The sequence below is a fragment of the Filicampus tigris genome, chromosome 7 (assembly GCF_054856515.1).
Source record: "Filicampus tigris isolate MCC_2025a chromosome 7, RoL_Ftig_1.0, whole genome shotgun sequence".
In the NCBI taxonomy this organism is placed as follows: domain Eukaryota; kingdom Metazoa; phylum Chordata; class Actinopteri; order Syngnathiformes; family Syngnathidae; genus Filicampus; species Filicampus tigris.
This window is the reverse complement of record NC_141223.1, coordinates 21811705-21824775: the sequence shown is the minus strand read 5'-3', so window position 1 is coordinate 21824775 and position 13071 is coordinate 21811705. Positions and strand designations below refer to the sequence as shown.

Genomic DNA, 13071 nt, shown 5'->3' with positions numbered 1-13071 from the left:
CAAAAAACAGATGTTTATAAACAAGCAGCCAACATGTCGCTTTGACTCATTTGTATGTCGGGTTTGTAGATCATTTCAAATGGCATTAACAACTAAACAAATTTACACTTAACTTGTAAGAGGGGCAACACAAAGCCTGCCATTGGGGAAATGATTGTATCCATCCATCCATCCATCCATCCATCCATCCACCCATCCATCATCGATACCGCTTATCCTCACAAGGGTCGCGGGGCGTGCTGGAGCCTAACCCAGCTGTCTTCGGGCATTAGGCAGGGGACACCCTGAATTGGTTGCTAGCCAATCGCAGGGCACACAGAGACAAACATCCGCACTCACAATCACACCTAGGGGCAATTTAGAGAGTCCAATCAACTTACCATGCATGTTTTTGGAATGTGGGAGGAAACCGGAGTACCCGGAGAAAACCCACACAGGCACGGGGAGAACATGCAAACTCCACACGGGGAGGCCGGAGCCGGGATCGAACCCACAACCTCTGAACTGTGAGGCGGACGTGCTAAACTATTATATATTTTTGTTCATCTATCTATGCCATTGACATAGTTACAAGCAGCTGAATGCTCTTTGATTAGATGGCAAAAGTTAGGATTAAACGACGTATCCACCTGTTGCCATTCGTACAACCGAATGAGTCATGACTTCCTGTGCTTAGATCAGTTTTGTGTTCAATTCAACCCACCCTGATTTCACACTAAGTCAATTTGTGAGTAAATTGTGATGAGATCATCAATTTTCCAATATCTATACTTTATGTTACATTTATGTTAGGTGGTGTGCTGTGAGATTTTTCTGATATAAAATGTGTGATGACTGTCCTAAAATATGTTAAAACCCTTTTGGCCACTTGGTGGCAGCACAAGAACACATCAACTACAAAATATAAACAATGGGAAAATTCAGTATCAGCTTGAATCACCAGCATCAAACAAGGATGAATTAAGTGTCAGGTTTTAATGAAATCTGTCAAGACATACTGCATCTGACATCAACAAAAAAGTTGAGTTTAAAATGACACACGACGTGTCCAACATTAACTTCTACCAGGTAACCAGGTTTTCATTCGACTTTCATTGAGATTGTATTTGTGTGGCAGCTTACATGAATGCGGCCTTGCCCTCCTCCAGGTCTTTGCCTTTGGTTCCGGAGGCCGACTTGCCGCACAGGCACATAATGAGGCCACACTTGTTGACGAAGTAACATGTGACATCCACGGCCAAGAGCAGCAGGACAAACGCTACCACCAGGATGCCCACCCACAGCATGATGCCCATAGGGAACGCCGCGTCTTCGTCCAAGTCTGACACAAGACAACGGTAACGACAACACAGTCGCGAGTGTGCAATGGGTTAGTCGATAAATAGATCAATACATCTGCAAATTGTTCAGAAGAAGGAACGACTCACCTGCTCTTGATGCAGTGTTTTATATATGTGGGATGGAAAACAGCCCTCAATCACATGTATTCAACATATGTATTTATTTGGAGTTAGACGTGAGCTTTTAAAATATTTATCTGAGACATTCTGTATACAGTTCACGTTAATGAAAAAGAGTGATTCCCAACCACTGCAATCAGATCATCCTGTGTGCCACTAGAAAATAATACAATTTCACAAAACTGGTCCCACAAAATATTTGTTTACTACTAACAAAGTATCATCTATCTATGCCATCAATGTATAATGACAAGCAGAACATTAAAAAGGCTCTTCCACTTCATGGCAAAAGCTAGCTAATTAACTTGTGTACCCACCTGTTGCCTTTCAAACAGCAAAGTAAGTGTGTACACTGTGTACGTGCATATGAGTCAATTAAGTTAAGATCATTACAGTTTTTCAGAGTATAGACTATTGGTGTTGTTCATATTCGGTGTCGTGCCGTGAAAATTTTCTAATGTAATAAAAAAAATGATAATGTGCCTTGGCTGAATAAAGGCTGGGAAACACTAGCAAAAGCTGTGCTTAAACATAAATTACTTTCTTAAGACAGATGTGTAGCTGTTTGTGGGGGAGAGGGAAAGCACCCTTCAGTTAACATTGTAGAAAACATAGTTAAGTATTTCAAAACACTTTGACATGCAGGAGAAATGTCACATTAAAGCACAACTCGTAATACAGCGTGTACACTATTCAAATCTAATTAGGCGCCCTCCTGTTAGCTGTTTTTGTTGGCGTAAAGGTTAAGTCGGTCTTTACATAATATACACACCTCAGTGAGCAACACAGTTGAGCAGTCACTTAGTATTTAAAATAAAAACACTGCATTTGTTGAAGTGGACCCTCCTCTTGTTAGTTGCCGCCAACTGTCACTCATCTATGTCGTCTGTCACGGTCACGCCTCACTGTCAACATGGGTCGGGGGGGCGAGGGGGCTAAATACCACTGCCTTTGGTTCGATTATGTCGCGAAGAGCACCACAACACGCGCACATCTGTCACCAGTTTTTGAAAAGTGTGCACGGAGGAAGCCGGGCCGGTCTTGCGCCGTTTACGGGAAGCCGCCATCGAAACTACGAGAGCAGCAATGTGGTGATGACGGATAGGATGAGTGAGACCACACAGCACGTCACGGACGGAGAACCCTGAGTGGCTGGCATGACAATATCCGGAAGCGAGCCGGAGATCAGGAACGTTGGAGGGGGGAGAAAAAAAGGAGGATGAGGGGGGGAAAAAGAGAAGGGGGTGGGGGGGAGAGTTAGAGAGAAAGTGAAAATATGTCGTCTGAAAAAACAAAAGATGAAAACATCAAAGAAAAAAGGGGGGAAACAGCAACACATTGAAGTGAAAAGCACAAAGCGGAAAGATGGCGTCTGATGACTGGACAAGAATGCGTCGGGGGGGCATGAACAAGCTTTAGTTAGGACCACCTGGTTAGTCAGCTGTTATATCGCACAAACGACCTGCCCTCCTTTTACTGTTAAAACTGAGGAAGATGACAATTATTCCGGGCGGGGCGTTTCAAGTCGCCTGGCCCAGTTGTGCAGGAGCAAACTCAAGCTCATTTAGCGACGCTTGTCAAACCTTCCAGTCGGGAAAATTCTGCCGGAAAAGCAATTTTTCCTCGCCGCTGTATGAGGGGAATCTATTTTTTATGGCTCTGTAGATGTATTGAGTTGTCATTTTTACCTTTTAGGGCAAATATAGAAGGTGAGCTTTGAGTGCTGCTCCTTGGTGTGCTTGTGTTTAGTTGCAGTGTTATAGCGCGGGCGAGCGAGCGAGCGAGCGGGCGGGCTGGCTAGGCCGTAAGGAAGCCTACCTGGCATGACGGCCGGCTGGACGGACGTCCTGATGGACATGCTCGCCCGCTGCGACTTGCCCTTCTGGTTCTCGGCCACCACGGAGATGTCGTACTCTGTGTCCCACTCCAGCCCGCTCAGGATAATGTAGTCGCTGTCGCTGGGCATGCGGATTTCAGGTTTCCACAGTGGCGACTGAATCTAAAGGCACACACGTTTTTCTTTTCAGTTGTGGTTGAAGCCACGTTTAGGGATTCAGGGTAGTTTCAATTTAGGGATTCAAAGCATTAAATAGGAAGTCAAACCAAACATTTTTTTCCAAGAATAAATGCTGGCCCACTAGTTGAAACAAGACATTCTCATTACTACTGCGCTTGTGGAATATGAGTTAAGATGCAAAATCCACCCATTTTTAGCCATCTCAGGGGGCAGCCATTTTGTCACTTCAATCGACTGAAAATGACATCACAGTTTCTCAGGGCTCAGGCAGCAACCAATCACAGCTCACCCTTTTTCTGTAGCTGAGCCATGATTGGTTGTTATTGGGCTTTTCCATCAGATTTTCTTTTCTATGTAACATTATATTGAACATATTTTCTATTTATATTGATCACGTGTATTGTCATTGCGGTCCATATTGAAGATTAGGATTTTAAACACGGGTTAAGGTTTCAAGCAGCGGTTCGGATTTCTAATCAGGCTTCCAAGCCTGCATTCTGGTTTCAAGTTGGGCTGCCACAAACCATTATGACCCGGATTACTACTACTGCGCATGTGCGTCACAGATGAGGCATACAGCCATTTTGGCAGCCCAAGTTTCAAGTAGCACTCCAAAATCTTGTTGGTTTTCCCAGTAAGCTGTGGTAGCTCCAAGCAACTTCATATTTTCCTCAATTGTCAATTCCTGACAGTTGTACTGATACGTGATTAGGACGTCAGTACTAGCTTGATCCCCATGCCCCCATACTCACTGGTTTGAAGCGGACGAGGTAATGGAGGATGGGCAATCCACCGTCATCCTGCTTGATCCAGCTGACTTTCAGGGAGTTGCCTATTGGCTGAAGCGCCCCTTCCAGCTTGGGAGGACTTGGATTTCCTACAGGCAGGCAGCAACAGCCATGTTATCAACATTTCCCTGAAAAAAAAAAATCCCTGGCCAGCGAGATGGTTTATTGAGAGGGGAAACGTTTTTTGTCTTTAGAAGTTGAGATGGTGGAAAGTTTTACAAAGTGTCTGCTCTCTTTGTTGTCGTGGTCCTTTTCAGGTCATTGGCACTTCCTTAGTAGCTTTGCCTCCAGATGGTGGAGTCACACTCATTACTAAATGACACACGGGTGCGTGCTCATCTGATTCAGTCTGAGTGACACTCAAACAGAATCCAGATGACTAACTGATATAAGCACCCCCCCCCTCCCCACCAGACACACACACACACACACACACACACGCACATTCCAAGCCTCCAGAGCTTTGCTTTTTTCCTAATTGACTGCAATGTTTACAGCACATCAAATTAGTACGGGATGACATGTTTATGCTACTCGGCTTCGGCGCGTGTCAAGATGTTGATAACGAAGGTTAAATGCAGCACTTGTAGCACTAACAGACATGCACAAAAGTTTATCATCAGTGTTAAAAGACGCCGAACAGAAGAAGGTGCATTGTGGTTCGACTTTATATTCTGACTCGGTCGGTGAGGCAACAATACAGAGAGGCAATGAGTTTGTTAGTCAGTGCTCTCGGCATGAATACTAAAAGCTGCTGATTGAGAACCAGAGCAAACTGCGGAAAGGGAGCAATGTTTTTATAGGGAGAGCATTAATTATAGTGGAATGCCTCAAAAAGTGCTTTTGTTTTCTAGAAAAACTATACACTGCTATAGATATAGTATACAGTATAAAATGTTTTAATCCCCACTTGCATGATAACTTTTAATTTATCCAGACTGATGCTTGTTTTTAATATAACAATTTTCAATGATTTTTGCAATGTATTAAAATTAATAGTTTTCTCTTTCTGTAATGTTTTCAATGTTTTATGAAAAGAACTTTGTATTGTCTTGTACATGAAATGTGCTAAACAAACTTGTCTCGCTTTACCTAAAAAGTCAAATGAACCCTTTTCTTGTCTGTATTTTTGTGCCACTACCACAGAACATACAAAGGTAACAGTGATGACAGACAGGGAAAGTGTCGCAATGACCAAAGAAAATGGAACGTGTTGGAGTCCAGGAAAATTTATGTGTCTGTAAGGAAGGAATGGATTCACTTTATTTGCATTTTATATAGGTTGTACTTCAGGGTTTGACATCTGTACAATTAATGAATAGATTATTGTAACATTATCAGTGCAGTCATTTTTGGTTTTAATATGGTAACTATGTGGAATTTATTCATTTACTTTAGATTATTTGCTATTGGAAAAATAGTTTTGAAATTAGTGCAAGGTGGAAGTCGACCAGCACTGTTTTGAGTTTGTTGTCTACAGATGAGATTAATAGCGGTGCATCCCACACAGGTAGCCTCTCAATAACAATTCAAGAGATGCTGATAAACATCGCCAGGGTAGCCGGCTCTGGCTCTCATTAATCCTGCCAAGATGGACACCTACTCGATTGATTAATGGCGTTTAGCTCCATCTTTGCTGCATGTCCGCTTAGAAGCAATTAATGTGGCGTTTAATAGCGGCATTTGCCGATGAAAGCAATCAGTCTCAACGTCAAGTTTACCTTCTGCAGAGCGGAGGGGGCGGTCGTCACGGTGCCATGCAAGCAGAATAACAGTCACATGAATTGCACAGGTATGAGTGGTTCAAAAGGAAGGGGAAAAGGACAACAGGCTTGAAGAATAGAGCCACATGACTAGCATGCTAAAACTCTGGAACGGGGCGCGTCAGAGGGTAAGAAGGGTCTCCAGCGTGTGTGAAAAGGGCAGCCGACATCTTAAACTGGTGCACTTTAGAGCAACTGATGAGTCATGAGCTGAGGGGAACAATCCAAGCAGTCGACGGCACAAAGCTAAACCCTGAAGAGCAATGTTTGCCTTTTGAAATGGAACATTTGCTTTAATTCATCACTCTGACATTTAGTAATTCACACGCAGCTATTTGGATGGTCGATATTATTCCTATTCTGATAACTTTTGGGATGGGGTGAAACAAGTTTAGGTTAACAGTCTAGGTTAACACACAGCCTCCTTTTACAAAGAGATCCCGCAAAATGGCCGCGACAAAATCCACGTTGGCCTTTTACACAGAAACCATCAAAGGCGGGATGTTGCAACTGTGTGCTTTCACACAGCAACACAGCATTCACGACCAGTTCACTGGATTATGTCAGCTTTGTTTCATCAGTTGGTGTCGTTTGTATGGAACAGCAATACGAAAAAGTGTGGGCAAATGCCGTTCTTGTAGACTTTGTAAAAGGGGGCTTTAAAACCATGTCTACTAAAAACTAACACACTTTGAACATGTGTAGATTAAAACTAACCTGCACAAGCTACTCTAATCATCCTGACTACAGAACAAACCTGTGTCTCCTGAGAACAAACCAAAAACGTCATCTTGACACAAAGAAAAACACACAATGGTAATTAATCATCTGCACAAATGACATCCGATTTGAATTAAAGCAACCCTGTTTCATATGTCGGTTTTTGTTGATTAGTGCGACGTCACATGGACAAAAGCGGTAGTGTTATGACAAAAGTCAACCACATTTTCCATGCGCCAGTGCGTAGTGTCGTGAAATCCTGCGCTCTCGCTGGCCTGCAAGTTGGACTGAATTTCATTTCTATTACCAGTGGCTGTTTGCAAAATGAATAGCGATGAGGTAATTTTGTTTAAACAATACTTTTGTTTTTTTGTTTGTTTTGGGCTTCGGTAATAGGGCGTAGACGTTCGAATCGACTTCCGTCCGTATAGCCAAAGGAGGAAATGACTATGCCGTGAAGCAATTCAGGACATTTGTATTTTTTGTGTGCCAGGGTTGCTTCCATCCTCCTCAAAGTTGCTTAGTGCCAGTAAAAACAATACAGACCCCCCCCCCAGGGCATGACAAAATTCCCATTCCACTACTTGTAAATCAATGTTTCATTAAAAGAGTTGTGAAAAAAATGTATTAAGGTCGAATTCTTGCCCAGTGCTGCTTTAATGAGGTGATCAAGGTGATGAGGTTGAGTTGCGCTTTTCATGAAAAACACTTGAAATAGAATTTAATGCATACCTGTCAACCTCGGGGTGTACCAAATCTTATGAAAGTTGTAATTTGCCTTCACATACCTGCATATAATCTGACACATAACAGATTATTTTGGATGGCTGCTGTATGTATGTTTGAAAATGTGTTTCCACCTGTACATATTAAGCCGAAAATGTACAATTTGACAGGCATGCTCATGTTACTCAAATACTATTCACCTGGATTAAAAATGTTAAGAAAACCCCTTGCCAATTTGGCTTTAGTTAGCTTTTCAACTGTCGGGGTGCCGACAACAAAACAATCCATAATTTCATTCTTTAAATTTCAATGACTTGAGTTAACTGTTATGTTTCGTCTCTTGTCCTGCCACTAGAGGGGGCTGATAGCTAAATAATAAAATTTATCCCCACACAGACTCCATTTCTTCTTGTGTTGTAATTGCTATGGGCCAAGTCACATTCATTGTGTGCGCCTAATGAAATGCAAATGTTAATTCAAAATGGAGTGTAGTTGTGTCTACAAAGTAGTGATGAAAAGGGGCCGGCGGGAGCTGAGAGTTTATTAGAGCAACATTAACAATGCTGACCTTTAGCTGTGATGTATTGTAATGAAGGTGAGGTTTTTCAAAGCAGGTAATTCCATTGACAAATGTGTATGAGAAGGAATGACTGATTTGGCTTTTGCCTGTTTCACGTTTCTGTAATTTCTTTACTTTGCAACGTTTCCATTACTAACAATTGTTTGACAGCGGCGTTTTTTATGTTTGTCCAAGTCTTAGTCAAGATTGTACAGTACAGTAAAAACTGTATTACTACTTAAGACCGAGACTCAAATTGATGCTCGTCTTGTTTGGAACTTACGGACTGGCTCAGTCTTGAAGATCTCCACGGGGCAGCTTTCGCCTTCCCCCTTCCCGTTGATGGCAGACATCTTGACTTCGTAGTTGGTGTCTGGTCTCAGGTCTGTTATGGTCACCTCGGCGATGGAGCCTAACAGTGTCAAAGTTTATGCTCAGCAGCGTAGAGTGTAACCAAACGAAAACAATTCAAGGATGGTTCGATTTGAAGCGTTGTTGAAGTTAATGAGCAATAAATATTTATGATTTTTAAGTGTTTTATTCATTTATAATAGTGTGTGTTTTCACTTGTTTCTATATTGCATTATATTTTCTTTTAACCACACACTGGTAAAAAAAAAAAAACAATTCAGGGTGTACCCCGCCTACTGCCGGAAAACAGCTGGATTAGTCTCCAGCACGCCCACGACCCCTGTGAGGATAAGCGGATTGGATAATGGATGGATGGATAATTTTCTGGCTGGAACAGATGGATTGCATTTCCATTCGTTTCAATGGGAAGTCTTACCTTGATTTATGAGCGTTTCAAGTTACAAATGGGCTCACGGAACCAATTAAGTTTGTAACTAGAGATTCCACTGAATTCAAGTTTTATCCATATTGTACGGGATAGCTTGCAGGGGGTACCAAATGACGGACCACGTGCCTAATTTTTGTAAGAGATTGCATTTCTCTGTTCTGATATTTCCACCACTATGTATCAGGGGCGGTGGCACCAAAGACGTTTAGGTGGACATTTACGATTGGACTTAGACTCCAGATTGAGCTGGTTGTGTAGCTAGGAGCGAAACGAGTTGGGGATGGTTGGTGTGGAGGCCAGTGTGGAATTTATTTGGAATGCCTACAGACTGGGCGTGGACATGAGGGAGACAGCGAACACAAACGAGCGAGAACAAACAGCAATACCAAAGGACAACAGCAGCAACAACACCTGCTACTTGTGCATGTGGCCAGATGGACGGGGGAAGAAAAATCCACTTCATCTTACCATCTTTGAGCTGGTAGATTCTCTGTGACCAGCTGCCTCTTCCTTGCGTCCTCCACGCTGCTTTATACTTGAGCACGGGGACGCCTCCGGTGGACTCGGGCTCCTCGAACTGAACCAGCGCGGTGGTGGAGAAAGGTGACACCTCATTGATGAATGGAGACGAAGGCACCTCTGTGGTAACAAAATAGAGGACAGGAAGTGAGGTGATAAAAAAGGGAACATGTTAACCCATAAAGCCTGGGAGCGCATAACCGCGTTTCTACCACTACAGCCGTGAGCGCTGTTGCGTCTTTCTACCTTTCCAACCGGGGTTAGCGGATACATCACTGTCCTTTTTTAATCCAATTCTCCATCTCTTAGCCAATTTAATGCATCAGAATATACACATGACGGTGTCGCGAGACCGCGGAGGATGTCGTGGAATTTTTTCAAGCCGTAGGTAGGCTAAGGGCGGACGCCATCGATCGCCGGGAGCTCTGATTAAAGTAAGTAATGGCAGTGATATATAGACGACGTGAACGACCAGTGGAACCAGTCGAACGTGATATGGTAATTACCACTGGATTTTTTTTTTTTTTTAATTAAAATATTGTTTCTCTTGCACTGACGCATTATTTTTACATCTTCAATTGAAACAGTAAATAATAATAAATTCTGCCTGTGTAAAAGCCACATGTCTAAGATCTTTAATTCTTTTGGAATTATGTTTCTGTCTGGTACAGGGGCTGAGATATTAATCATTTTGTAAGTGTTGAATTTCTGGTAGAACTTCAGGTTTACAAGGGTAAAAGGCGACCTTAGGTTTTGGGGAGCTGTTGAGAAAGACGCTTTAGGCCCTAATGGGTTAAATTGGATTTTTCTTGTTCTAAGACTGACCGGCTTGAATGAGGAGAAACTCTTTGGCTTCTGTGCCCATCTCATTTGAAGCAGTGCAGTTGTAACTCCCAAAGTCATTCTCAGACGCCGGCGTCACCTGCAGAGAGACAAATTACAATCGGCCATCCCATATACAGTAATACTGTTGCAGTTGGCCACAGCTCACACCCCAGACACTCAAATTCACATTTGCCATTACATGCCAACTCGCCTCTTAAAGGCACATCCATATCTAACTCAATACAGTTTATGCTTGCTGTATTTTGTGAGTTCCAATGTGGTTAAAAGGTGTTTTAATTAAGTCCCTGTAAATCTCTTCTAAATTCGACACACAGTGGCGAAGAGTGTTCACAAAACTGCCAAATTTAGTGATTCAATTAACAAGTATATGAATTAAGGCTTCAAAATTGTAAAAAATTCAAGCGCATCAAACCCTGATGAGTATGTGAAACCAGGCCCCGCTGAAAATGGATGCTACCTCATCTAAGCAATTTTATATGCCTCCACACTCCTACATGTTTGAGCTATGGAAAATACAGCATATCCTAGGGGTGGGCAATTCCGGTCCCCGAGGGCCGGTATCCTGCATGTCACCCTTCTGCAATCCACCTGATTCAAATGATCAGTATCGTTATCTAGCTTCTACAGATCTTGCTGATTATATGATAATCTGAATCAGGTGTGTTGCTGCAGAGAAAACAGGCAGGACACCGGCCCTCGAGGACTGGAATTGCCCACCCCGGTATATCCGCTTAAAGCCTATGAAAAATAAGTATATGTAAGTAATAATATGAAAAATATCCCACTGGGTTGTCTCTGGGCTTTCCACACCACAACGAGGGGCGCTAGCCACCAGCGAGCTCCCGAGAAACGGCCTTCTGGGGCTGACCCCTTTACTTGGGAATAAAAATAACAACAGTGAGCTGCTCAGTTAATTGTGGTATCCAGAGAAGATGCGTTTTCGGGTTATAGGCAACTCGTAACTGCGCTGGATAGTGCCGGATGCAAATGAAGGCATGGAAGACTGTTCTTGTATAGTGAGCACTCATGCCAGACGCCAAGTGTGTCACTCAGCGGCGATTTAATCACGGCCCCAAACAACTTCTGGAAAAATGATATGGTGAAAGACAGTTTTAATGCTATATCTCCATAATTCAGTACTCCCTAATTGTCAGGCTTTGCATGTTCCCAGCAAGTATCTTCTAACGTGTAAATATTTCAAAACAAATCTTTGATTTCACTTTACAGATTAAGTTCAAATGTATTTTAAGACTGAGGGAGTAGACAACTCAGGAAATGTTGATGGCACAAAGAGATGCCATCGAAGAGCGTGCCCATCTTACTTGGAGGTAGCTGGCCGAGGGCGCTCTGAAGATCTTAATGTTGCTCGTGTTGGCGTTGGGCAGCGTCAGTCCGTCTCGCAGCCAGGCAATGGTCACCTGGCTGGGGTGAGCCTGCACCTCACAGCTGATGTTGACGGCGTTGCCCTCCCAGGTGTACACCGCCACTTCGCCATGGAGTTTAGGGGCGTCTTGGGAGAAATACGCCCAATTGTTACACTCGTAATCTCAAGCGTGTAACGATGCTTGAAATGAAAAATGCATGCATGTGCTTTTATAAGATAGAATATAGATGCCACGGTGTATTGTCACACTAATATTGTACAGTTGGAATGGTGAAATAATGACAGAAAGAGCAGATGAAAATGATTTTGGTTATTGAAAACATTTCCAGTGACTGCGTTTCCAAATGGGTTGGTTTGATTGAATGGGCTAATCACATTATATTCCACGTGTTTGTAAGACAGCCGAGAAGTGAAGATGTCTTTTGATGTAAACTGCATAAATTGTCAGCCAAGGTCCTCTAATCATGAAGCTACTACCTGTGTTCAAAGCAAGCTCTTGCATCAGAACGATGAATCAAAGTCATTCATGTAGAAATGATTTTTTATTTTTTATTGATCACAACCATGAACAGGGTTTTGAAGCATTTTGACTCTTTTTGATCCCGCAAACTGCCCCTTCTTTGCGACTATACAGTACGATACATTTTAAGTAGAATTCAGCAAGAGCTTTCACACAGCAATCAGATAATTATGAGGTCAGTGCCAGCGTCTCTAGAAGCATAAATGTATGGATGATTGCTTCCAACACAGCAGGGCCCGCAAGGTCAGTGTGGAGTGTGCGGCCTTTTTGGCGTTCGCGCTGCTGTTACGGCTTCCCCTTTAAAGACGTTTTTTTCCGGTGCCGCTGATCGTGTAAAAGACACCAACACAGAATGCGAATTTCTCACCTTCTGGGGTAGTATCAGAGGAGCACTAAGTGGGGAGGCGGCTGTGTGAAACTTCACTTTCACTACCCTTTTGTGTTAAAAGCAATCGTCCGACAAGTACTGTCCTTTATTCCATCGTAATGCATCCTGAGGATCACATTGCAGGACTTTGGGAAATCTTGTCGCTGTGTCTAAGTGCGCACGCAGTAATTTCTTGCTTTGTTGGGATCTGTGTGAAAGACACAGGCTGAAAAATATCACATTCTATTGCTTTGCAATACAGATGCTTGTCAGAAGGCGTACAATTGTCGGGTTGACTTGTTACATTGAATAGTAACATGGAAGAAAGAAAATGCCATCTTTCAGAGGCAGAAGGGTCTCGTGTTAATGCATGACGGTTTACACTTCTGTCGTTAAGCGAACACATTGACATTTTCATCATTTTTTTTTCACACCGTTTGCAAAAGGATTGGGTTGAGAATTTTTAGGCAGTAATAATGCAAGTGAGTAGCCGCCACACAGCAAGCTGTCAGATGAAGAGCTCTGGGCGACAGGCTGCATATCTCAAGCCCCTGCGCCATACCATCGCACGCTGCTGATTTTGCAAATTTGTGTCATGTGCCG

The 13071-nt window shown here is 43.0% G+C and overlaps 1 protein-coding gene across 4 annotated transcripts in view; it reads right to left on the bottom strand.

The window, feature by feature from the left end:
* ncam1b (neural cell adhesion molecule 1b) overlaps window positions 1-13071 on the bottom strand; it is a 91506-nt gene that overhangs the window by 8582 nt on the left and 69853 nt on the right. For all 4 annotated transcript variants that reach the window (XM_086034828.1, XM_086034825.1, XM_086034824.1 and 1 more), the window contains 7 exons: window positions 11520-11707; window positions 10177-10273; window positions 9301-9471; window positions 8317-8445; window positions 4230-4354; window positions 3279-3459; window positions 1123-1321 (listed from right to left, as the gene is read on the bottom strand). In XM_086034828.1, coding sequence (XP_085890954.1) covers window positions 1123-1321; window positions 3279-3459; window positions 4230-4354; window positions 8317-8445; window positions 9301-9471; window positions 10177-10273; window positions 11520-11707 — 1090 coding nt within the window. The remainder of the gene's footprint in view (window positions 1-1122; window positions 1322-3278; window positions 3460-4229; window positions 4355-8316; window positions 8446-9300; window positions 9472-10176; window positions 10274-11519; window positions 11708-13071) is intronic.